This window comes from Netta rufina (genome assembly GCF_964035555.1).
Source record: "Netta rufina genome assembly, chromosome: 14".
NCBI lineage: Eukaryota > Metazoa > Chordata > Aves > Anseriformes > Anatidae > Netta > Netta rufina.
The window spans coordinates 15139933-15164557 of record NC_140137.1 but is presented as its reverse complement, the minus strand read 5'-3'; the positions used below and the strand labels follow the sequence as shown (position 1 = coordinate 15164557).

The 24625-nt window shown below is 40.1% G+C and overlaps 1 protein-coding gene across 2 annotated transcripts in view; it reads right to left on the bottom strand.

Moving 5' to 3' along the window:
* RNF130 (ring finger protein 130) overlaps positions 1–24625 on the bottom strand; it is a 40612-nt gene that overhangs the window by 5817 nt on the left and 10170 nt on the right. For both annotated transcript variants that reach the window (XM_084295183.1, XM_084295184.1), the window contains exons 2-6: positions 24338–24532; positions 12226–12476; positions 8619–8690; positions 7111–7193; positions 313–409 (exon numbers count right to left, since the gene is read on the bottom strand). In XM_084295183.1, the coding sequence (XP_084151309.1) occupies positions 313–409; positions 7111–7193; positions 8619–8690; positions 12226–12476; positions 24338–24532 (698 nt within the window). The remainder of the gene's footprint in view (positions 1–312; positions 410–7110; positions 7194–8618; positions 8691–12225; positions 12477–24337; positions 24533–24625) is intronic.

Here is a 24625-nt window from a genome sequence, read left to right as displayed (position 1 = left end):
TAGAAAGGAAAGGTTGAAAGAACTTGAGCAAAACTGAGAGTATAGAGACCATAGCAGACTTTCAGTAGATTAAAAAAAAAAATGGAAACATAACAGAATATTCTCAATGAGCAACCAGGGAAAAGAACAAAAAAACCCCCACTTTATCATCAGCAAAGAAATTGGTTAAAAAAAAAAAAAAAAAAGAAAAAAACCCACACCCTTCTGACTAGGGGTACTGGAGTACCCTACTCCCTTCCTCCCCTAGAATCATTCCTCATTCTCTGGGTCACAGGTATAGAAGTAAGAAAAGCTTTTAAGAGTCCAACTTACCACAATTCCCAGGGCCTTCAAAATGTTCAATTTACACATTGGACACGTACAGTGCTCATTAAGCCACGGATCCACACAGGCTTTGTGGAAAACATGCCTAGGAGAGCAGAGATGGCACATATACAACTTGCAAACCATTATATTATATAACGAGAACTGCTTTAACAAACTTCTAGATTGGTTCTTTAAGTCAGCAGAACAAATTCCAGAATTGTCAGTATTCTGTGCTAACTGCAGTAAAAAAATCTAAAGCTCTTACTGCCCGTTACTACTAGTTCACTAGGAAGACACATTCAAAATGAGGATTTTTTTTTTCTTTTATCGTAGTTATAAGCAAGCATTTTGGCAGAATAACTAGGGTAATAAAGGCGTCATCATAACATTGTGTGAAGTCTCATCTCAGTTTCTATGCAAAAGCTGGCCATGAATTAGGTAGGAAGATAGATCCACCAGAAGTCAATTTTATTTGAAAAGTAGTGCAACCAACACAGACACACTTAGGTTTGATTTTGTAAGTGCTTTTATTATTAGCATGTCTAAGTGAAAGAAGAAACAAGATTTCAAAAGGCTTTTTCCTACATTTTTTCTTGTTATCTGTAAGGAAAACATGGCCTTTGTCATATGATGGTCATAGGAAACCAAAATCTTTCAAAGATAAAAAAGGGCAAAACAGCTTTTATTTGCACAGCAGGGAACTTTGCACTACAGAAGAGTCTGAATTGGCACCTACATGATTTGCAAAATCTTCAATCACATATATGAATATAAACCAATGTAAGGCCAAAGGACTACGCAGAGACCGCAACAACATAACTAACTTAAAGGAATCATAGGAATTATCATCCTGGCTTTTCAAAATGCAAAGAACTTTTCTGAGCATACTCAAGACAGAAATAGGTGTCATCAGATTTTCTACACGATGCAGATTTAGCAAACACTCATAGCCACCCAGCCCGAATAACTGTCTATAAAAAACCTAGACCTTTCATTTCTAGCAGCACTGGCTCCGGAACAAAAAGCCAGGAAGAGCAGGCAGACCCAAACAGGACACACAGGTGATCATGACAAAGATCAGCACTAATAAGAGCTGCTTAACCAGTGAAGAGCTGGGTTCTGAAAAGCGCAGATGAAGAGGCAGCAGCAGAACGAGGTGTTCCTGACATCTTTTCGAAGCATTAGCACAGGCTGTAAGAGGTCACGCATGCCTCCATAGCAGCATAAAGTGGAGATGCTCTGCCTCTCCTCCTTGCTCTGTCTCAGTAAGCTTACTGTGGCTTATTGTGGGGGTTATAAAACCGAGACCAAATGATGCACCTTAACAGATTATTCTCTTTTAAAATTTCTGAAGTGATTTGAGAGTAAGCCCTCCTGAAACTGTAAATAAACATGGAAAAAGGCTGTATGTAATTATGTTTAGCTACTAAGGCTGATGGAGATTCTAAAGTATACCAACATTAAGTCTGTCAGCTACAACTATCTATCTTGCCCATACTAAGTGAAGATGCATAGACTTAGAGTGTCATATAATCAACAGAAGATGCACAGGGAGCAAAAGAACCTTGTTCAGCTGTATTGCAGACATTGAGGGAATAAGAACTTGAAAAATGAACATATTATTAGGCATGGAGGTATGCTGAAGCTGCAATTTGACAATATAACAGCATTTCATGCATTTCTACTGCTCTTACAGCGTAACTTCTGCCTTCCTGGCTGGTCAGCTAGGAAGCATGGCAAGCAGACCTCCCTGTCCCACAGTATATGTGCTCTGCTGAACACATCGGACTGCTTTGTCAAGCAAATTTAGCAATGTGTCCTTTAGCAATACAGCCGTCATGAAAAACAGGATATGTATACTGCTTACTGTTCGAGTAACTATGAAATACAAACTTCTACTGCTAATCGTTCTTGGGACATTCCCTTTAAAACAAAAAAGGTGGAAACTGTTTAGAAGTTCTGGGTGATAGAAAATGGTTTGAAATCTTCTGAAACACATAAAGACGCTATTTTTCTACGTTAGGCAAATTATGGCTTTTAGTTGCTTACGTTTCCTTTTAAAATTCCGAAGTCTGTTTTTTAGAGTAGGACAAACCTGAAAAATCTCATATTTTGGGAAAGAGCAGACATCAAGACTCCACAGTAGCATGAAAACAGCTTTAATATATCGTTATCTGCTAATCAGTGCTGTAGAAGCACTCAGCTCAAGTGAAGCAGGCTGCTGGTATGGATGCCAACATGCATCCACTAAATAGTGCAAGTTATTTTAAAGTCATTAGCAGTTTGATATAGTTCGAATGCACCACAATAGTTCAACTACTTTGGTGACCTCTTCGTTCTTTGCTTTTAGTTCCTAAACCTTCAAGGATATTTATTAATGTGTTTCAGAAAAGCGCAACTCCCCAAAGGTTATGTATTGATTTAAATCAGCATTGCTCTACTATTTATGCTGTTTATCTGTCCCTCAAAAAGCTTGCTGATAACATCATCACAGCTCAGGCTCTGTCTGGATATCTCTTGCAAGAGTTAATGATAAACACATAATTACTTTTAAAATTTGGTCTGACAAAGGTATCCCATGCATTTTTCTGCCCTCAAAAACCTTCTCCATCTTCATATTTCTGTCATTTTTCAATAACGAGCTTTCTAAGACCAGAAATGTGATGAGCTCCTAACAGGATGCCCTAGGTCACAGCAGTGGATGACATTCCCCTAGGAGCTGTGCATGGGGGAGCCAAGTGTGACACAGCTTTTGCTGCTTGGGGCTGGAGGAAGCCCGGCCTGCAGCCAGTCTGGAGGCACTGAAGGAGTCTCCCATGCGGGCATAACTCCAAACAGGTGACCTGCAGGTATTTTTCCACTTTGTCAGCATGCCCAAATCTATCGGGCTCCAGCTCGTAAAAAACACAAAAACACTGTAACCCCAACTCTGTTGTGCAACACAACTTCTTTGCAGCATTTCAGAGAAAAAGGGAACCAGAGAGCTCTTTCACTGCTGTAATGCCTCTGAATTAGCACATCCCAGGAGGAGGAGGATTTGAAGGTGTTTACAAATTGCCTTAGGGCACTCCACTTACTGCTCCCAGCACAGCAACCCACCCAAGAAAGCTGAACAACTGCTGGAGGTGGTCTTCCTGCTCAGCCCAGGGAGGGCAGCCCTGGTGCCCTCAAATACGTGGTATTGCTGGGGGGAGAGGGGGGACCATCACCAGCAGAGAAAAGGGGGTGTGTATGTGGAAGCACTGCAGTAAGTGGAAAGGACAGCAGTAAATGTCAATTTGCTCTGTTAAATAGCTACTTGCAGCAGTACAGAATCAAAGAGATGTAATTCTGGCTTAGTCACTTTTGCCACTTACCTCCTTTTTGCCCAGTGTGGGAAATATTAAGAATTTGGCTTAAAACTCATTTCTTAACGTACTCACTTAACATTCAGCCTTGCACTATATTTTTTCTTAAATTTCAACTTCCACTGCTCTATAACCTTGCTGCACTTCATAAAGTGTTTGCTACTCCTTTAATTCTTCCTGCATTGTGATTGTCTTCCTTCCCAGGCCATCTTTCTGCCCTTTCCAATCATTCTCTGTGCTTTTCTCTACCTTTGCTGTCCCCTTCCCTTATCTTTCACTCACTATCTTTCCTTCATACTACCCCTTTCCTGACTCCTCTTTACCCAGTCATGTCCTAGATGCAGCAGTGCGATGCTGAAATAAAAACTACTTGAATAAGGAAAATTGTCCACCAGGCTTTGGGATCTTTTGCTAGATTCCTTCTGACATTTGCTTACACTACTTATTTTTAACTTACATGATGACATTCACAAAAGACAACTGTTCTTCAGGCAGCGAAGTCCAAGAATGAGGGCTGATTTATCCATGTGCACAGAAAGCTGGTTATGTTATGTCTATAAACTGCTTGTAGTGAACACAGTTCTCTCTGAAGCACATCATGCTATGAATGATTGCAAATAATAAAGTTGCATTTCTATAATTTTCATTTTAGTTTTATTTCTAAATTGGCCATTATTTCCAACCTTCCACAAAACTTTACTAGTAGTTTTTTTTTTTTTTTTTTTTTTAAAAAAACAGAATTTTAGGTCTGCTCAGCAGACAGTATTTTGCCTGCTGTCTGTCTGTCCAAACCAGACTCCTCTCTATAGAGATAAAGTGACAGACCATACTTAACTGTAGAGAAAAATTCTGGTACCAAAGGGTAACGCTACTTTTAAATTGATGAAAGCAGCAAGGATGTCATATGTCAGTGAATCCTACTGTCTAATGATTATAGCTTCCTCAAAAGGCACAGTATGAAAGACTCCTAACCTTTCATTTGCTTCCTCTTGGTTGAGCCATTTTCTCCATGATTTTCTTGCAATTTATTTTCTCATCAGTCTTAGAGATTCTCCTGTAGATTTTTTTTAATACTAACTTTGCATGTTGCACTAAAAGGAGAGGTTGAAATGTCAGGAAGCAGAAAGTGGTTAAATCTCCAAAAGAAGACCTGAGGAGAGGCACCTCAGTAGACTGAGAAGTTTTACACACAACTGAAATGTATCTGGCTCATCTCCGCAGGAACTGGTTGCTCCTTCACCCATTCAACAAGCATAAAAATGTGTTGTGGAAAGTATCTATCCCAATGTTCCCACCTAACCAAGATGGTTTTGCACCTAACTCAAAAAACTGCAGCAGATGAAAAGGGAGATTTCAAAAAGAGAAGTAGGAAGTGAACATGAAAGGCATTATAGCACCTTTGGCAGGACAGTAGTCTGGGACTTCAATGGCCTTATATTTTGTTCTGTTTTTCACAAGAAAAGGCTCTATGAAAAGGCTTGATTCCTCCTTTTCGTGGGTGGATTGCACTGGGGGAGGCTGTGTGGAGGTAGCAGCCAGAGGCACCTTCATGCAGCTCCCTGGTGCAGCTGTGACCAGGGAGCTTCCTAGCTGCAGGGCCATGGCTCACAAAAAGGGTCTGAAGGAAATGGACTTTTAGAAATAAATAAGTGATCATCCTGGTTAAATGGTCTTTGTTGTACCTGCTGATAACAGCAACACAGCTATTGCTTGGACAGTGGCGGGTGTTTAACTAGTGCAGTTGACTTTTAGTCCCAATTTTGCCTCTTGTTTAGTGGGAGAAGGTGGTTGCCTGTCAGCTGAAGACTCTTCATTGGCCAAAACATCTCTGCCCTCTGCTCATTATCAGAGAGAAAGACATGCAGGAGTGGGACTTCTGAACATCCATTGCATACTCTTGAGCCTCACAGTACCACTCCAAATTATAGAAGTGATGTTTTCTTGAGAGGCAGTTCATCCACCACCTTAGTTCAACGCTGGTGAGCAATTTCCAGACATTTCTCCTCTAGTTTCTGAATAATCTTCCTTGTAAATCAAAGACTAGTGCAAAACTTCCATATGCAAGCTTTACTTGAGATTACAGTGACATAACTCTGAAATCTCAGCTACTGGGAGTGCATTTTAATGGGCAAGAGGACATCATCTTCAAAGGAGTAAACATCACTAAACTGTAGAATAGAAACACACCCATCTGCATGACCAAAACCTCCCAGATTTTATTTTTATTTTTCCTTACACACAGATCTGACTGAGCTCTTCTATTTCCAAGTATTTTAATAGGAGTTTCTAACCAAACATTTGTAGGTTATAGTAGCTAAACACAACACTGAGAATCTAAAGCAGTTCACTGTTTCCCACAGAGTCCAAGAGGTAAAGAACAGAGAAAAGAAAGATGAATTAAACTTTGTTTCAGAATTAGCATACATACGTATTTTGATCGGTAAGATATAAAAGACTGTTTTCCTTTTATCATAATAGGAACTCATTATGCATTAGAAGAAAAATTATTCCAGCTACACAGAGCAGCCTGCAGGAGGATTTACAAGACTGATAATGAGCTGCTGTGCACTGCTGCTGTATGACTGAAGCTCGACTCCGACACTGTGACTTAGATGCTTCTGGTGCATCATGCATAACACTATTTATGTGCCAAGCACAGGACAAATTAGTGGAACTTGGCTGCATGTATGCAACGTAACTTAGGTATTTTTTGTGTCTGGAGATACAAAGAAAGCTTTGTGTTTCAGAGTACAAGGGAAAGATGACCTTGGTAACACTTAAAGCTACCAAAAATTACTGATTCATTGAAACCAGTCACCAGAAGAAAAAACACTTAAAAGCATCTCTCAGAGAGCAAATATCCTGTAACAGCTCAAGAAGAGAAACAAACTGAAAACATGTAAATGTCAAAACAAAAAGCTGTTACATTTTAAGCACCAATGCAGAATACTCAGCAAGTAGTAATCTTCGAGCACAAGCCTAGACCACATTGCACTGGAGAGACCAGAGACAGATGATAGCAAAGCAGTTGATTGATGTCAGAGGAGGTATGAAGGTTGGAAAGCCTGCATTTCTGTTTCCTGCACTGTTTTAGAAACCCACAGTCACTGTGCAGAATGCTGCAGCTATGCCTTATTCATCATACTTTGATTTGTGTAAGCCCACTGTTTTGTCTCTAAATCTGCCCCCACCCCCATAACAATCTTAATAGCTCCACTGCTGATATGCCTGAACTGCCCATCTTTGAGATCATGCTCTTGTTTGATGTCCAGTGCTAATAACCGTGTCAGCATCCGCTTTCACACCTGGTTTCATACTGAGTCTAAAATAAAACGGCTGTTATTGGGTCAGGAAATATCTAACAAATGTGTCTATAAATTGCAGTGTGTATTTAACATGAAACAAAGCAAAGGAGCATGAAGAACAATTTCCAAACAAAGCAACTTTACTAGCTTACTTGCACGGTAAGATGCGAACAACATCATTCTGCTTGTAACTCTCGATGCAGACAGCACAATGATCAAAGTCTGGGTCTGTTTCCTAAAATGAATAGAAAGGAAATTCAAGTCAAGAGTTTAGGCTATGACAAAGGTAAAAGTAGTTGTGACTAGTACGTGAAGTGTGTTGTGCCAGAGTGGCTATTACTAAGAAGATACAAAAGTAATGACTACGTGGTTAAATTCCAACATGACTTGAAAAAAAGAAATGTAATCTCAAATGTAATCTCAACTATCCCCTCATTTGGAGTTAGTAACCGACCATTTGAAGCACAAGCTAAGGCCTAAGATGTTTATAATATTTGGTTGAATCACCAAAATATGGTAGGGACTTTCCTACAGTGATTACTTCAGCTTTGAGGTAAAAAAAAAAATATACTTTTTTTTTTTTTTCCCCTCTGGGGGGGAAGTATGAGCATTCTGGGATACCCTTCTGTAGCCCGAACTAGGGATTTTTACTTATTTCAGGGGAGTCCCATGTTTTTGTGCACTGCTTACTGGCAGAATTATCATCTTTTTATGCAGACACGAAGATGATGACCAGTGACTGGCTCCTCTCCTTTCTGTTTTCCAAAAGCTATGATTATCTTACTCATTTTGTAAACCAAATGAGAATTTAAAACTTCCACTGTAAAAGGGCTGGCTTCATTTGGACATAGCTATGGCACTGGCAATATATATATTTAAATGCTTGGGCCTGAGACACAAAACAGACCATGCCTTCTCTTCCATCAAGTTCATTCTTTCCGCAGCTGGTGAGCTACTAACAGAACAGCAAGCCTGGAGCTGCTGCAAGACAGCCAGCCACTGCCTGGTCAGAGCCAGCCACGCTGCACACAGAGAACCCCATGGGCTGCTCTGACAAAGGGCAGGCTTTGTCATATGCTCTGCCCACTTGCATACGCACCTCACTCTGTACTGCAACCTACACCTGGTTTTGAAAACAGCATCTTTTCTTTCAATACGGAAAATTTGTGTTCCCATACCCACAGAAAAGGTTCAGTGTAGGAAGCTGCCTTAAAACAAAACTCCTCCCCACCCACAGGTTACTTCATATTCATGTCTCATATGACTGTGCGTTATTACCTGCCTTTTAAATTCTTTTTTATTTCACACAAGTTACATACAAAGTGATTCTAAGCTTGCAGCATTTCACATAAACAGTGCTAGCCCCATGTACTCCTACCAGCAAAAACACTCAGCCAGCTAGCACACAAAACCACTCTCAGTCACAGTTACCAGATGGAGTGCAAGAAGTACTTAAGCAAGAAAAACTCTTGAAATGTGCAGACTTACAGCATACATCAATACTAAAAGTTACACAAAAATATTGTGCCGTAAGATGAAGCAAGTCTCCAACAAGGAAGGTGAGATCATAAATCAGAAGCAAAAGGAAAAGCTGAGAAGTAAACCATTTCCACTGATAAAAATTAATGATGCTCAAGTTTATCATGTTGAAGTATTATACCTTATCACCCTTCTTTACTGTCCTGGTTGTCAATTTACCGATGGCTTTCTTGGCAGCATCTCCAAGACGACGCTAATGAAGTGAGAAAGAAGAAAACACAAATTAACCCAGATAATCAAGCTTTATTACCATCGCTTATAATGGCTTACTTGTGCTAGATAGTAACATTGCAATACACGCCGTGGTGGTGGACAAACACACAGGATAAAAAGTGTACACAGCAAAGCCTGCAATTGCAGGTTCATCAAGAAAAAAAATCCAACAGCAGAGCACAGGAAAGCACTTGACACATGTGGGCATAAACCTCACTGACTACATAAGAGTCCACTGCAGTTACCCAACATGTGTGTGACAAAGCTAATGACACCCTGCCCACAGGATACGAGCTGAAGCAACATGCCTTCCTGGTGATTTCCGGGATCCTGGGCTCATATTGATTTTTATTCAGTGTGCTAGAATACACTCTGTTCTCTTAAGCTTTTTTTTTTTTTCCTCCCTGAGCAGGCTGATCTTATTCTGAGACATAACAGATCCTCAGCGTAACCTAGTTTCTCTCCTGCTATTACCTGAAGCAACCACTACCACAGAAAGCAAAAATTTATGGGTCACAAAATCTGAAAGAGACTTAAATAAAGCTGAAACGAACACTGGTTTAAATATTAACCTCAATCTGACTGCACAGCCCGAGCTATTTTTGCTGTTTATGTTGTTTTTATGACCACCACCGTCGGATGGAGGAGCCATTCCTGCGCTTGCAGCGCTGGTTCCTGCTGCAGTGCCCAGTTCCCAGCCAACTGGGGATGGCTGCTGGCCAGCTGGTTCGTGGGATCCCAGAGCCAGGGCAGTAAGCAGCACTGAGCTCGTGTTTTCTTGTTTCAGGAACTCAAGACGTCAGATTGGGTTTACATTTACTGGAAGAAAGGAAGTTTGCGTTCTTCATCCTTCACCTACCTTGTAATAAGTACTCTGCTTTTGACAGCCAGATTCTGAGAATGCAAAAAAAAACCACCGAACACTCCCATCCAGCTTGGAGCATTTTGGGTGTCCACAAGTGGGCGTTTTGTGTGTCCACCTCCAATATACTTGAAAAATCAAGTTCTTCTTCAGTTTCCCCCCATCCCATACACTTATTTTTGCATACAAGCTGAAGCTCAGAAGGCTGCTTTTACTTGATAAAGACCTCAGGAGGCCACTACAACTGTGTTTATTGCATCAGGATCACTGTACCAACATTACTCAAGGATTATATAAGCACACAATTTTGTGGGTTTCACAGAACAGCTCTTTCATTTTAGATTTTTTAGGACATGGACTTGAAATACATACTACAGTGTTTGGAGCCTAATACACTATCAGGAACAAAGGTGGGAAAGGGAAATTTTACGCTTCCTGAAGTCAGATATCTCATCCTAGCTTCACCATGTGAGAAACTAGTTAATTTAGGTAAATCTAAATTACATATTCCAGAACAAGCACGTTGGCCGAGTATCTAATGCCCAGAATACACTGGAACGCTGCTGGACTGGATTATCACTGCACAGCCAAGCACGATTGCTTGAGAGAACACTGAAAAGGCAAAGTGAGGCATTTCACTTAAATGCCACCTACCACCTACATAATAGCAGGTGGTATATGTGGTTATACTGCATACATTTCTATTTGTGCTATATGAAGCCTTTCAGAAAGAATATAGAATCACATCTTCATGTCAAAACCATTAATGTCAGAAAAATTCTTTCTAAATGTGTGTATTCTCATATAAACTATATAAAGAAATTTGACAAACGGTAACTTTCTTTTCTATTTAAGAGACTCCTATTTAAGAGATTCATCTCTTCCGCTTTCTAATTTTAACAAATAATTTTATATGCTAACTTTGGAAACACTCAGCATTTGCTATTTCGTTAAGTTAGGGCACAGGCACACAGCATATACTTGCTTTTAAAACCCACAACCACCTTGATGGAAAAGGCTACCAGTACATGCAAAGGAGTTTCATACTTCTGGCGGAAATGTTCAAGAGTAATCATGTGAAATACCGGTATCTACTTGCACTATCTATAAAACACTGCATGTTTTTGATGTCCTTTAAAAAAGTGTGCCTCTAGACATAAGCTGTGATCTTGTTTTTCAGTTAAAGCAAGTTATTTCATCGCTAACAGCACAGCCTTCTCTCGGAGAGCTCTCAAAGCTCTTCAAAAATAAGCTGTAGCTGTCGCCACCTTCTTATTAAAGTTTAATACACTCAGCTTTTTAAACCACATAAAATTTTCATCAAGTTTCTCCTGACCTTTGTAAAAATCTAAAGAAAGAAAAAAGGTCATAAAAGCCCTCTCCCCAAGGAGCAGCTGTTTTGAAACACGGACATTTGGAAGAAGCCTAGAACCATGTAGGGGATGCAGCGGGCACAATTTAGTATTCCACAGATATTCATTCAGTAACAGTTATATTTAAACTTTTACCATCCCAGGGGACCACGCTAAGTACCAGCTACAGTGTGGTCATTTAAGAATGACATCCTTAGGAAAATCTACAGAATGCCCATGGGACCTGCAGCATCAGACACTATTTCTAGAAACTGAAAAGGAAATCCTTTTTGTCACAACTGTGGCTTTGTAGGTTTGCATTTGTTTTAGGTTTGACAAAGTGCTTTAAAGACCCGAAGTGCTGCCCCAGTGAGCCCTTATGTGTTCCCTAATATGGGACAGGACTAGAGGTTGGCAGCTTTATAAGATAATTGACAGAGATGCACAGAGACAAAGAGCACAGTGGTTTTCCTGAGGTTTACTGACCCTTCTCAATAAAAGCCAAGGCACGCTAGGAGACAGTGGGTCATTAAGTCCACGCTAGTAAAACGTTTACTTCTAAAGTTTAATCCATGTTTAAGTTGATGACTTCATATATTCAAGATATCTGAGCATGGGCACACTTAATTGATTCAATTCAGACGTAAGCTCTTATGTTAGATGTGAAAGAGGATGTAAGAAAGGCAAACTAAGCAATATTTTCTCCAGTACGTGTGACCAGGAGAATTAGACAGTACACATCAAGTATCATCTTGATGAAAGCTAGAAGATAGCGCAGGTCACCTCTATCCCTTAGTTTTCTTATCCTAACGTTCATGCATTTATAGATGTTGTATAAAGGCATTCCCAAACTGAATTGCCTGATTTATTACTAAAGCTATCCTTAATAACATGGATAAAATTAACGATATTAGTTCCATGTTCTACCACACCATACAAGCTCATTCACTATTTAACTTCCCTCTCCATCCCCAAATGTCCTTTTCAAAAAGAAGTAATATGCTGTACAGTATGTATTAGTCAGCCAGCACAGATTCTCTCTTCCTCTTTGACTTGCACTCAAAAACAAATATTTTGCCTCCGTTCTTTTCTTTCCTGTCACATAATAATAGCTTGTATTGGTGCTGCTCAGGACAGTAACAATCTGCTATATAAAATCCCTGCCAAGAAACATGCTCTGCTTCTGAACAAAGTGGTTTTCAACACTAGTTTGATGGACATTCCTAAGAAATTAATTCTCTATAGACTATTATATACAGAAATATCACCTCAATTTAACAGGGAGAAAAAAGCGCCCTTACCTGATTCCTATCACGTGCACTTGTGTACCTGATCTTCTGGATGAAGTAAAATATTAACCATGCTGAAGAAATTATCATCAAAACAATGAAAGATATTGACACAAAGACTAGAGAGCCCCGACTGAAGTTTTTTGGAGGAACACGGGATCCCACTGCTATTGCCATCAGGACAGAGATGTTCTTTTCCAAATAGTTCAGGATCTCCTTGACCTTTGATTCTGTAATCATGACAGCAACAATGTCTCCAGTTCCTATAAAAAGAGGAAAAATACTTAATTTTACATTTATACTTAATTTACATTTAAAATTAACATTCCATGTTACTCACAAGATTTTCCATATGCAAACCTATTTGACAACTTAAAGAATTTCATGTATGTTACCTATGGCATAAGAAATATGCTACTGGGCACTCAACTCAAGGCTTACACTTCAAACCCAGGTTTTCAAACTAGGGCATTAACATGCAAACTGTTTACAGCTCCACACATCGTAACAGGTCTCCACCAGTTAGATTAAACAGTACTTCCCACGTTGTAACTACTGCGTGCAGTCTGAACTCATTTTAGGGAGCGCATTTGTTCCAGATTGGGAGCTGTGATTACCTGAATAGGCAACTCACAGAAAAAAACACATTTAGAAAATGAGTGGTCTTGGTACGCACAGAGCTGAGTACAAGCTGCTCTGGAGAGTTAGGCAAGTTCCCCGATGTGGTTATGAAGATTGCACATACGAGAAAGATTGTCAAGGACCTGCAAATCATAATTCCACAAAAGGATGCAACAAGGCCAAACTTCTACCTGTACCAATTCTCTGACAGAAGTGAAAGCAAAGCAAATAAACCCGGCTGGAAAGTGGAGCAGAAATGAAAAAACTGACCATAAGTTTGAGTAATGATTTTATCTTCCATACAAAGACGTGCTCAGTAAGGTAGCAATCAGCTTTATCAACTCCATTTTGACTGCCTAGCCCATCTGGTTTTTGTAGTGTCTTGTCCCTAGTCCACCTCACATCCCAAAGGGAAAATCCTTAGCACAAAGGCCACAAGAATCAAACTACAAAACCAGACAAAAAAGAATGAAATCTGCAGAGCAAAGAGAGCACCTATGCTTTAAATGCAGAATTCCCCTGTCCCCTGTGAAAGGAGATCTTTAACTCAGAGGAATTCTGATCTAAATTCAAAAGACAGCAAAATTTATATTAAAACCAAAGCAACAACAACAAAAAAAAAACCTTTGAGTGCCATTGTTCTTCTTCCAGATCTGTACTGAAACCCTTTTTTCAAGACCTATTTTCAAAATGTGTGCAAAGCCTGCTCATCTGTTCTCTCCATCTGTTTGCTCCAGTTCACATTCCCTAAGAGAGGAACTGTACAATGCAAGAGACTGCAGCACCCAGATTCTGGCTTTAGAGTAGATTGGAGTTGCAGAGAAATTTGTGTGACAGTGAACAGAGAACATTAAAAAAAAATATTCTTTGCATTAAAAGAGGATTTCAAGTCCTTTAATCAAAATTGTCTTCTTAAGAAGTTACTGTACCCAGAAAATGAAGGAGAAATGCCAGAAGAACAACATTGAAACTGATGGTACAAGAAGACAGGGTGACAGTCTCTAACAGCTAATTTTCCAAAGTGGGGGCTTCAGAGCTGTGTAAGTCATTTAAGCGTTACTTCATTACTCCTTTCCATTCACAAAGCTCAAAAGCTTTGAAGCAGCAACCCTGCACCAACACGATCTACTCAAACAAAATCACCAGCACACCAAAATTCACACAAAGCCCGCTGCAGACCGGCTCTCCACAGCCTCTTCTATTCAAGACTGTTAGAACCCAAACTCGGTTCAAGATTATTAATGAACTGCAAACCTCAGAAAACAGAATAAAGTCCCACTGCCTGCTTTGTTTGAGAAGAAATCTATTTGGATTCTTGCTTGCCCAGCTGGGAAATGTCCTTACCCAAGCCTGCAGCATTTAGGACAGGACAAAAGGCACCTTTCCTGCAACTTAAAGATCCTGTACGCAGATGCAGCATGTGTGCTTCTGCAACCCTCAAAGCCAGCCTACAGCCCAGATGCTGCAAGATCACCCAAGAACAGAGAACTTAATCCTGATTGATATTCTCCCCAGGCTTCACTTCTGTTCCTCACATCTGGTTCTGATAGCGAAGGAAGGGCAGAGGGACCGTTTTCCCCAGAGCACGCGTTCTGCTGTACTTCCCCAGTAGGTATTTATTTGGACCACTGAGTTATGTCAGTATCAAAGGATCTGTCAGAAGCACTCGATGCAGCATTCTGACATGATTTATAAAGCTGTCTGCGAGGCAGAGCTGACTCAGATCTGATGCTAGTCCAGTGCCGTCTGAATTAAAAGCTGAAGCCTCCACCTATTCCCTGCTGCCCAGGGGATGTGACAAGGCTGACAATCTGCCACACGTTTTATATAAGGCCCGGCACAAAGGGAACCTCTGGCGTCTCTGCGAAGCGATTTGCATTCCAAATGACTCAACTGGGAACAGCCAAAGTGCTACTGCCGCTTCTGACCCTGTGAGAGCCAAGGAGAACTGCAGAAAAAGAAAAATAAATCGTGCCTGTTTAACATACTGAAGCTCAGTGGAAACTGGGACTTGGTTCATCCATATTTCTGTCAGGGGCATCACCCTAAATAATTATAGCAAAAGCTCCCTGCTTGAGAAGAATTGGGGGCAGGAGGAGACACGGACTCGTTTATTTTAAGCACCTTGAAATCCTGCCTTTCTGAAACCTAAGCAGAAAAAAATCCTCAGGTGAATAGCACAGTGTTTCTAAAAGTTAGAATATGGTCTTTATATATAAATTTTATGAGAAGAAATGCTCTCCTGAGCCAAGAGCAGCGTTCAGTGATAAGAAGCTGGAATGCTACCTAAAGCCAACGAACTGAGCACTCAACCAGAGACAATAAGCTAGGACATACAGCAGACCTAAGATAAATATTGAATATTGACACCTGTACATATTATAAATCATTTGTTATCATCCACGCCCAGATAGCTGTTTTTAACTTGCAATTTTACTGTGCGCATGCTTATTAGGATAGTTACACAACTCTGTATGAAAAGGAAGTTGTGATTCATCATTGGAACTGGGCAATATTACATTGGGACAGGAGAAGAGAAGGATTAAATATCTGGGAGGACACTAAGGCCACCAAGATGGGAAGAGCAGCAACAACCAGAAGTTTCCTGCAGTGCTCCTGAAGAAATTGCTTTGGCTCCCTCGCTAACCACACCTCCTGGCAACTCCAAAAGAGCAACTTTGGAAAGTCAATAAAGTCATCTCAAAGAAAGATTACTGGTCTCATCACTAGCAAATAGTTGTTCCCCCACTTTTCGTGTTGATTGTTGACTACCAAACGCTTCTCTGAAGCTCTAAATACAACTGTGGCCAGGATACCAAGTTAAAGACAGGTGTGGTTCAGAGAGCAGACCTCAGACACCTTCCATCCACCTACTGTCCCTTGGAGGACACAGGCAATGGCAGCCTGACAAAATGCAACTAAGCAGCTGTTTTTTTTTTTTTTTTCCTGGGCTTATGAACAGCCCAAGCAGCTGTCTGGTCAATGCTGGGGAAGAAGGGAGGCTGACAACTCCTCCTGGGCATCTGAGCTGCTGCCAGTGCCGCAGTGCTGCAACCAGCTCCTGGCAGATGGGAGGGCCAAGCCTGGAATCCCTCCTCCAGCACAGGAGGTACAGGACCACCTGTAAGAGGCACTGGCCTGCTTTGATTTGATAGAACAAGGTTTGCAGAGAACTGGGAATTAAATCAGGTGCTGGTAACAAAGGTGAGCGCTTTTCTAATGGCTGATATTTTCAGCTGAAGTCCTTGCAGTTTCCTTAGCCTTTGATTGCACTTGCTGATGCTTGTTGTAGACACAGCATGAAGCAGATAAACTGCACTCCTCTCACACTTGCAAAAGTATACTGCTCTCTTCCAAAAGTGGAACATATTTAACAACCAAAGATTCTCATTACTTTATTCTGAAAAAATAAACCTAAAACAGATTTATTGGAATCTTTTTTTCCTGGTGGAAATTTCAGGGTACTTCCTTTAAAAAACACTCAAAATCTCCACCTCCCTAATAAAGGTAAGGAATAAGGCAGGCAGCTCCTTAAGGGCTGGATTCCGAGCATGATCCAGACACCAAAAACCAAATTGCAATGATGTAAGCATCGTAATAGTCTAATTGGAAATAAAACTGCTCATCTTCACAAACCATTACAATTCCATAATTAAGCATTTCTAAACATGTATGAGACAAACGTACAGGTGCCCAGGAAAGGGATCGATTCCATTACCATACCAGATTTCTTAGAATAACATTAAGCAGCAGTGAGACCACCACAAACAGCAGCTACGTTAGGGCTGATGGGAAATGCTTTTGTTCAAGTAATTTTGGAACTCTAATAACCCTTTTAAGTCATATTCACCAACAGCTTACAAAGTAAGGACATACTGGCACTCTAGTAAAGACCTATTGGACTGTTGAAGCCTACTGACCCACATGGAAAACACCATCACCATAGTCCAGTTTTCAGCTGTTGAGTAGTGAACATGTTAATGAACAGCTCCAAGACTCTCCTGTGAAGTGACCTTGCAGAGACAGGCACAAATTAAGAAACTTATAATCAAAGGAAGAATATAACTGCCTTTTACCCCAGGAGAAAGTCTCTTAAAACCAGTTTACAGGTTTGAAGGAGGCTCATTCCTTTCTATCATCAACAGAATAGGATGGGAGAGGGAACTGTCAGAAGTCCTGAATTGCTTCAGAAGTCCTACTTACATAGGCAAGAAGGATGGTAATTGTGGAGATTAATGCAATTCCGACAACTTATTGGCCAACAGTGATGGAATTTGGGAGCCCACAAAACATCTACAAAGAAAAGAGGAGAGCACAAAGGAAGTGCTGCTGTTATTTATGAAGTTCTGGGACCGATTGGGAGTTCTGTGAAAATACCAGAAGACACCTGCGCTGGAGGGAGCGGAGAGGAAGCTGTGTCAGGAACACCAAAATGCACACAGAAAAGGGTGGTCATCTAACCATAAGGAACATTTCACTCTGCTAGAAATGAAAGGTATGCAAAATTAAGGAAAAGCAGAAACAAGGAGTCTGACTACAAATCAGAAATTAAAGAAAAACAGACAGGAATGACAAATGAAGTTGACACAAGGGGGTATGTTGATATTCAGAAAGACCTCTCTGCTTATTTAAGGATGATACTTCCAAGCGCAGGTGTTTATCCATATTAGAGAACAATCTAATGATAACGAAACCTGCACTGCCAGAAAAGGTGAGCTCAGGGAACTTTTCCAATATAAATGCCATAGTACTTAGCAACATTGGGGAACACACAAATTCTGCAGATATTTTAAAGTTTTAGTCAAATGCAAAATAGAAGTTCACTACAAAGTGAACTTTGTAAATTTGAAGATTAAGTCTTACATTCTAAACCAGGCTTTTGTAAAAGGATACAGTAAAAAGAGGAACCCTGGCAAATCTTCACAGCAATTAAAACAGGTCTGGCTGCACATATTTTTATTTTGATCTAATCAGAAAGTAAGCAAGAGCACATCCAAGCTGTCAACACAAGTGCAATCTCAAGGGTAAAATATGTTGTTTGAGATGTCCCAAATCAAATACTTCTGAAAACAAGGAAAAAAGCATAGTATTTGCCAATTACTTTGCCTAAGCAAAGCAAGAGCTTAATACCAAGAATATGCATCAATTTTAAAACGAGGCTGAAGGTTTTTTTTTTTTTTACAGCTTTTTTTCTTCCTGATCCCTTTGCAACATTGAAGATGTCAACTTTTTGTATGTAAACATTTACTGTAGATGTCTATTTTTTGTAGTGTCAGACAGTAGAACAGATGTTACAACCCTACCACGAGAAAATTGTACATGACAGCAGCATATACTGCTACCTGAAAGTTACAGCCATTACCTACAAGTTCGGCTACCCCAAAACACTGAGTAGTTGTTTCCAGAAATTACAAGTCTCTTTGCTACACAGGCCTACGCAGAACAACCTGAAAAACAATCGCTTGAGGCTAAAACTTGAATTCCAACTGTCTACAAGAGGACAAAAGAAGTAGATGTTCAAGTTTAGCGAGGGTCAGGCTTGTATGAACTGCAAACGAAATACAGTCAAGTCGTACCTGCAGAACAGTCAAAGCTCTTCTTTGATTGCAGCAAAATGAGCTTCAGGGGATTTTACTCCGCCAGGGTAAGACAGGACACTGAACTATGTCATCTAAATATGCCTACGTGCACATCACTGTTTTTAAATGCACCATGCATTGCCATAGTGCCACCAGAAATGTGGATGTTCAGAGCTCTGCTCCTTGCAGAACAGCACACGATGAAGGCATGTGATTAGAAAACCAGGAACAGCAGGAGTAGCCTTCCAAAGATGGGTGTGACAGAATTAACTTCAAAACAAAGATTAATGCCTAATCAGATTCTTGTTGTGCTAGCCTGTAACACATTAAATAATTAAATCCATTGGCAATAAATAACAATCATCGTGTAAGCAGGAACAAGCTCTCCAAATGCTCACCCTCCTTTGTTAAACAAGGAACTGTGCTTTGGTACAATGCTGTTGTCATACTTCTATACCAGCTTCATAATCTACTGAGTCTAAGAGCCCAAAACAGGAGAGCTAAACAGCAAGATCAGTTGAGGAAACTGTTGGGCCATGTTTAGAATTCAGCTGACACACTATTTCATAACCCAGTTGCTCTGTTCTGACACTCGGTGAGATGTTTCTTAAGGACAAATCTGCATAAAATCAAAACAAGTAGTCATTGCTAAATCATCCCGTCCCATTCACAAGTCCAAACCACGCTGACACGTGTGAGATGGTGGAGCTCTGCCGCTGCATTTCCTCCAGCTTAACAACAAGCTGAGTCTGAACGTGTCTCTGCTGCACCCAGTGCACCCTGAGTGTCCCCCAAAAGCAATACAGCATTAGGATGTAGAAGAAAGACATTACTTTGACTTTGCTACAGATCATTTCCTCTCCATCAACCTCAGATAGCACCTTTTCACCTTCTGTTTTAAGTCTGATGACACTGAGCACTATTAAAAGAATTAAGATCCTTCTACTGAGCTACCAGATGCCCCCAGAAGACATCCTGCAGAAGATACTGCTTACTTGAAAACCGTTTCCTTCAGGAACAGTGCCCCAAAACTGTAACCTTAGATCTGGATTTAACACCTAAACACTGATTAGTGTCACATTTTTGGTTTTTAAAAAGTAATACTGTAATGTAACGTATTACTGTTCATTTTGCAATTTAAGATGTGTTTGGATTTTGATAACTAGAACTCTACTCTTGCATTTTGTAACGTCAGCAGGTGCTGGTAGGTGGCTTCTGTTTTGCCATTTCTGGATAGCAGTTTCCATTCCCACCAGTGTGTGTGGAACTAAGAAACCCAGGGATTTCTAATGAGAGCAGTCTGCCATGGTCTGGTATTTTCTTCCATCTACAGACAACTTCAGCACAGACCCATCAATCTGGACAGTGTTTCCAAACAAACCCAGCAAAGCCCCCAAAACACATGGTAACAGAAGCTTACGCAAGGACACTACAAAGTGTTTTTACAACTTCGTTAGAAGCACATTGTGTAAATCTATGAGTAAGTTTGATTCCATGGAATCCATGGATTTAGGGAATTACTCTGCTGCGGGAGCATGGTCTTTAGCTAAGAAAAAAATGTAATTACTTACAGTCACTAACAGTCCCACGGGCCTTTTCAGAGCCACAGAACTAATTATCCTTTCAGCTGGCTACGGAAAAACGAGCCTAACTCCTGTTATTTCGGCTGTGGATGAGGTACCTAACATGCAGGAACACAGGGAAGAGGAAGTTCTGCAAAGCGTTGAGCTTTGTGAAGGGTTTTCCCTGGCTTGCCTCTACGGGACAATTGTTTCCTTAAGGCTCAGAATCCATGCTCCAAACACACTTCTCTCTGCGTCCTGCTACGTGTCAGACAACTCCATTTACTACCACCTGACACACTTTCCTGATGAATATACCTACAAGAAATGCAGCGAGAAACAGATTAGCTATAACTCTGTTGACACTCATTCCCAACATTTTCAATTAGCAAACAAGCAAATTCACAACATAAGATGATCAGAGATACACCAACTATGGTCAGACTATTGAAGATTGTTTTTCCTCTTTTTAAAGGCTTCAACTTCCATGAGTCACCTTTCCTTCCTTTTCACTAATATTCCAGGTAAGTTAATCGTGAAGAACAAAACTGCAGCACACAATAAAATCAGTTTTGAGCTGTGGATTAAAGCAGGTCTCAGGAATCCAGGGGAAGTTTTGCAGTGGATTTGGAATAGAACTGAAATTCTTAAGCACACTTAGGCAAAATGATCTGCAAAGCACCCTGCCAAGGTTTTTGTGTATCAGTGTAGCTTGCAGTTGCACCAAGAGGCAGTTTGGGAGTTAGAGGTCAGCAGCACAGATTTGCAGCACACAGTAAGTGTGGCACAGCCCAGGAAAGCAGCAAACCACACAGCTGCCAGCCCTGCAGCACCTTCCACCCAAACCAGGGACCAGCCATCAGATGGCAACAGCTCCCGATGACTTCCTGCCCCTCCTGTCTCTGACCTAGTGACCTAAAATAATTCACGTAAAATGCATTTGGTTTTGTCACAGTTTGAAATGAGTACGTGTCTTGCCTCCTGCGCCAGTGGTTTGTCTCTGATGTTTTGTTTTAAAAGCAAACACAAGGCAATGAGAAATCTTCCACTTGAAAGAAAACAGTTCTTGGAAGCCAGTGGTATCGGGTAGGTCTCCTGCAGCACTAAAGGAGGAAAAAGTCACCTTCTGTACACATCACTAAAAAAAACACTAAGAAAAATAACACATGGCTTCTTCAGAAGAGCAATAAAGATTTATCTTGATGTCTGCAACTTGTGCCAAAGGCTTGAAAAGATTTAGCAACGTCAGGTAAATTCTCTGACCAAGGCTTTGTATTAGAAATTGTTTAAGTACTTCAAGAAATTTCTTCAGTGCTAATAAACTCTGCTTTTTGGAACCCAGCAACTTTATTTTGATGATAAATATTCATTTATATTTTTGTTTACATTTGTTCCATAAGTTCTAAATATCTTGTTTTTATTTTAGGGGCTTCTTTGGTTCATATTCTTTTCTATAAATCCAAATAAAAATCTAGATTTTAAGACAGTTCAATATAAAAATCTAACTATCCTGTATTTAATAAGACCGTCTCCACCACATAAAAAAAATAGAAAGAACTAAAATGCTGTTTTACCTGCACTTCCTTCCTATTCCCATAATTGATTATAAAGGAGACAGCTACTAAATATTTTCTCCACCACACAGGCTTTTTACATTAGACAATATTTGTTCTGCTTTAACAGAAGTAGAAAGCAAAACCACCCATAAAACTGCCTTCCTGCCAGTGATATCATAGTCTAACATAACCTATGCTGGGAAAAGATGTCCTTCATTTAGGGTGATAGAGGACATCTGCAAAAATATGTAAAATATGTTTATTCTATACATGCATAGAAATACATACGAGAATATGTAGATAGAATGTTGCAAATAAGATTAGCAGAAATGTACACAAAGTGTTTCACCAATTCCTTTAGGTCAATACTTATTTTAAAATTAACTTGAAGTTGAAGGGACAGAGACTTAGTGGGCTGGACTACCACATAAGAAAAAGCAAGTTTTGATACTAGCAGTAAAAACTGTTCATTTAATATGAACAGAGATGAAGGACTGACTCAAGAGTGACAGCTGTTAGGTGGCCACCAGAAGGAATTTATATTCTGTTAAGCACGGACAAATTTCCACAACATCAGAATTTTCAAATGTGTGTTCAAGCATAAAATAACTTGGAAAAAAAATATTAATTCCACGTGTGAGATCTGCTTACTGAGCTTTTTTTTTTTTTTTAAATAGGGAATCACCCCGCTGCAGGTTCAAGATGAGCAACACGCATAAATCTATGTAATGTTTTAATTACTTTTAGCACAGACATTGCCAAAACTGGTGACTGAAATTCATGTAAAGGTCAAGGCAGGAAAGCACAGTTCAGAGTATGCATTATCAGCACTTGCTGTTTCCCCCTCTGCTTCACCAGGCAGACAAGAGTCCTAAGGTTGTGCAAGTAACAGTACAAAAACTACAGCGCAGATACAAAGCCTATTCCTACCTGTTTGTACAAGGGAAATGTGATGACCAGGTTCACGATTGCCTAAAGACCCTTACAAAAGGGCACTGTGAAGAATGCATGTTTTAAAGAACAGCAGAACAGCACTAGTCACTGTATGGAAATCAGACAAGCTTGTTGGCTGACCTTCATTTTATATCAATTTAATTTAACACACTTAACTTCAAGAGCAGCAGAATACACATGGTCAACTCCTCCTGACCTTCAGGAACAGAAAATGCCCGGTTGACAGATGATGTTGTCATTCACCACCTCAAAAGCATACATACATCAGTGATAAGGCTGATAAAACAGAAGAAGGAAGATCCGAGAAGGCCATGACTGCGTGTCAGTACTCTGCACAACATTTGTTTGGACAGACTCATCATTCCAGCACAGGTTCATGAATTGACACTGTGCTTGGAATAGCAATCACGGGGTTAATGGAATGGTGGATGCCAAACCTTCGCTGTGCTGAAGTTAACACCAAAGGACCAGTCTGCATCTCCCAGGCACACACAGCTGCAGTTCTTACCTCGAGCAAACAGGAAGCTATTTAAGGGAAGCCCAGCAAAACACAGATTGCTAAACAGACCTCTGACATTATCAGAACAATCAAAACAAGAACCGTGGAGTGGCACTCCTCTTTATTATAGCAGATAATAAATATTATTATATTATTTTGCTAGAACATTGGGCTTTTTGCCTGCAGATTAGTTGCAGAAGCATCTAAGGAAGGGTACCTAAGAAAAACAGCTTCAACAGGCTTAGGATTGCTAAATGCAGGTCTAAATTTCCCTGGAAAATTTCTGTGGTGTACAGAATTGGGAAGGTCGGACTCCACTAAATCAGAAGATGTCACAAGACATTTCCATTAAGCGATGTCTAGTGAGAAGAAGGGGAGAAGCAACCATAGCACTTTAGTAGAAGAATTCCATTCTAATTGTGACAATATGCAGAGAAATAACTAGGAAATTCCAGTTTCTAAGCAACCCCTGGTGCTTAAAGAAAGAGAACTGAAATGAAAACCTCTATAAAAAAGCTACCAGCAGTACAGCCATCAAATACAGAAATAGGCCTTTTCTGATTAAGCTAAATAATTCCAAAGTGAGAACATCTTCTAGAAAAATTAAAAGTGTAGTTAGCAGAACTGAGAAAAATAATTTTTAACCACGGAATTTTATTTTTTAAAGTCTGAGAGTCCCACCAGCTGTAGTTATTCACTAGTAACAGCAAACTTGGACATGGATAACCTTATAAAAGGGAAGTCAGTAGAAACCTCAACTTTCAGCATTGCTCTAGACCAGCAATAGTCTAATTGTAGACTGCTTAACACAGGGCAATTGCTCTCTGAATTGTTGAGTACCATACAAGAATAAACAAAGATGCATTGTAGAAAGACAAACCTCTGTAAGCTGTCATAAAAACGCAAGCAAACCCAGATTCTGATATAACTTAATATTTGGAAGTCCCCACCATAAACAGCCAGTTGGAAACAAGCTACTGCAACAATTCTTCAGTTGCACATGCTTTGTAGAATGCTAGACCTGCTGCTATATTACATTAGCTTCTCATCTCAGCTAGGTTTGAAACACCTGTAAGATCTTTGAAGTCAGCTATTTCCTCAAGCCAAAACACCCATATCCTCTCTACAGAAGAAAATGTTCCTTATTGGATAAAGTGTACACTAAAGCTAAGTAACTTCTTTCAGAGTTATTGGCTTATTTCACTATATTGCATACATGTAAACATCATTAGAGAACAGGCTGTTTCAAATAGCATCATCTGTGTACTGCCAAGAGCACTTTAGCAATGGTTTATGTGGCAAAAGAGTACTCAGGCAAAAAAGAATTATAGTGAAAGATTGCATTTTATTTACCTTGATGAGTCATCGTGACAGGTTCTTCACTGGATATATTGTTGTAAATGACCACAGCTGTAGCATTATGTGAAGCTGCTCGCAGTATTTTCTCCCTAAACGTACAGTTTCCTCGCTGTAGTAAAGCGATCCACTGCTTGGTGTTGGGTGGAACTTGGAAACGTGTTCGAGGGTCACAGCCCAGGCGATCTGCAACTGAAATTGGAGACATGTTTAGACAAACAGCGCTTTGTTAGAACATCCAAAAAGAAAAATAATTCAGAAAAACTTGAAGCTAGTTTTTGTTAT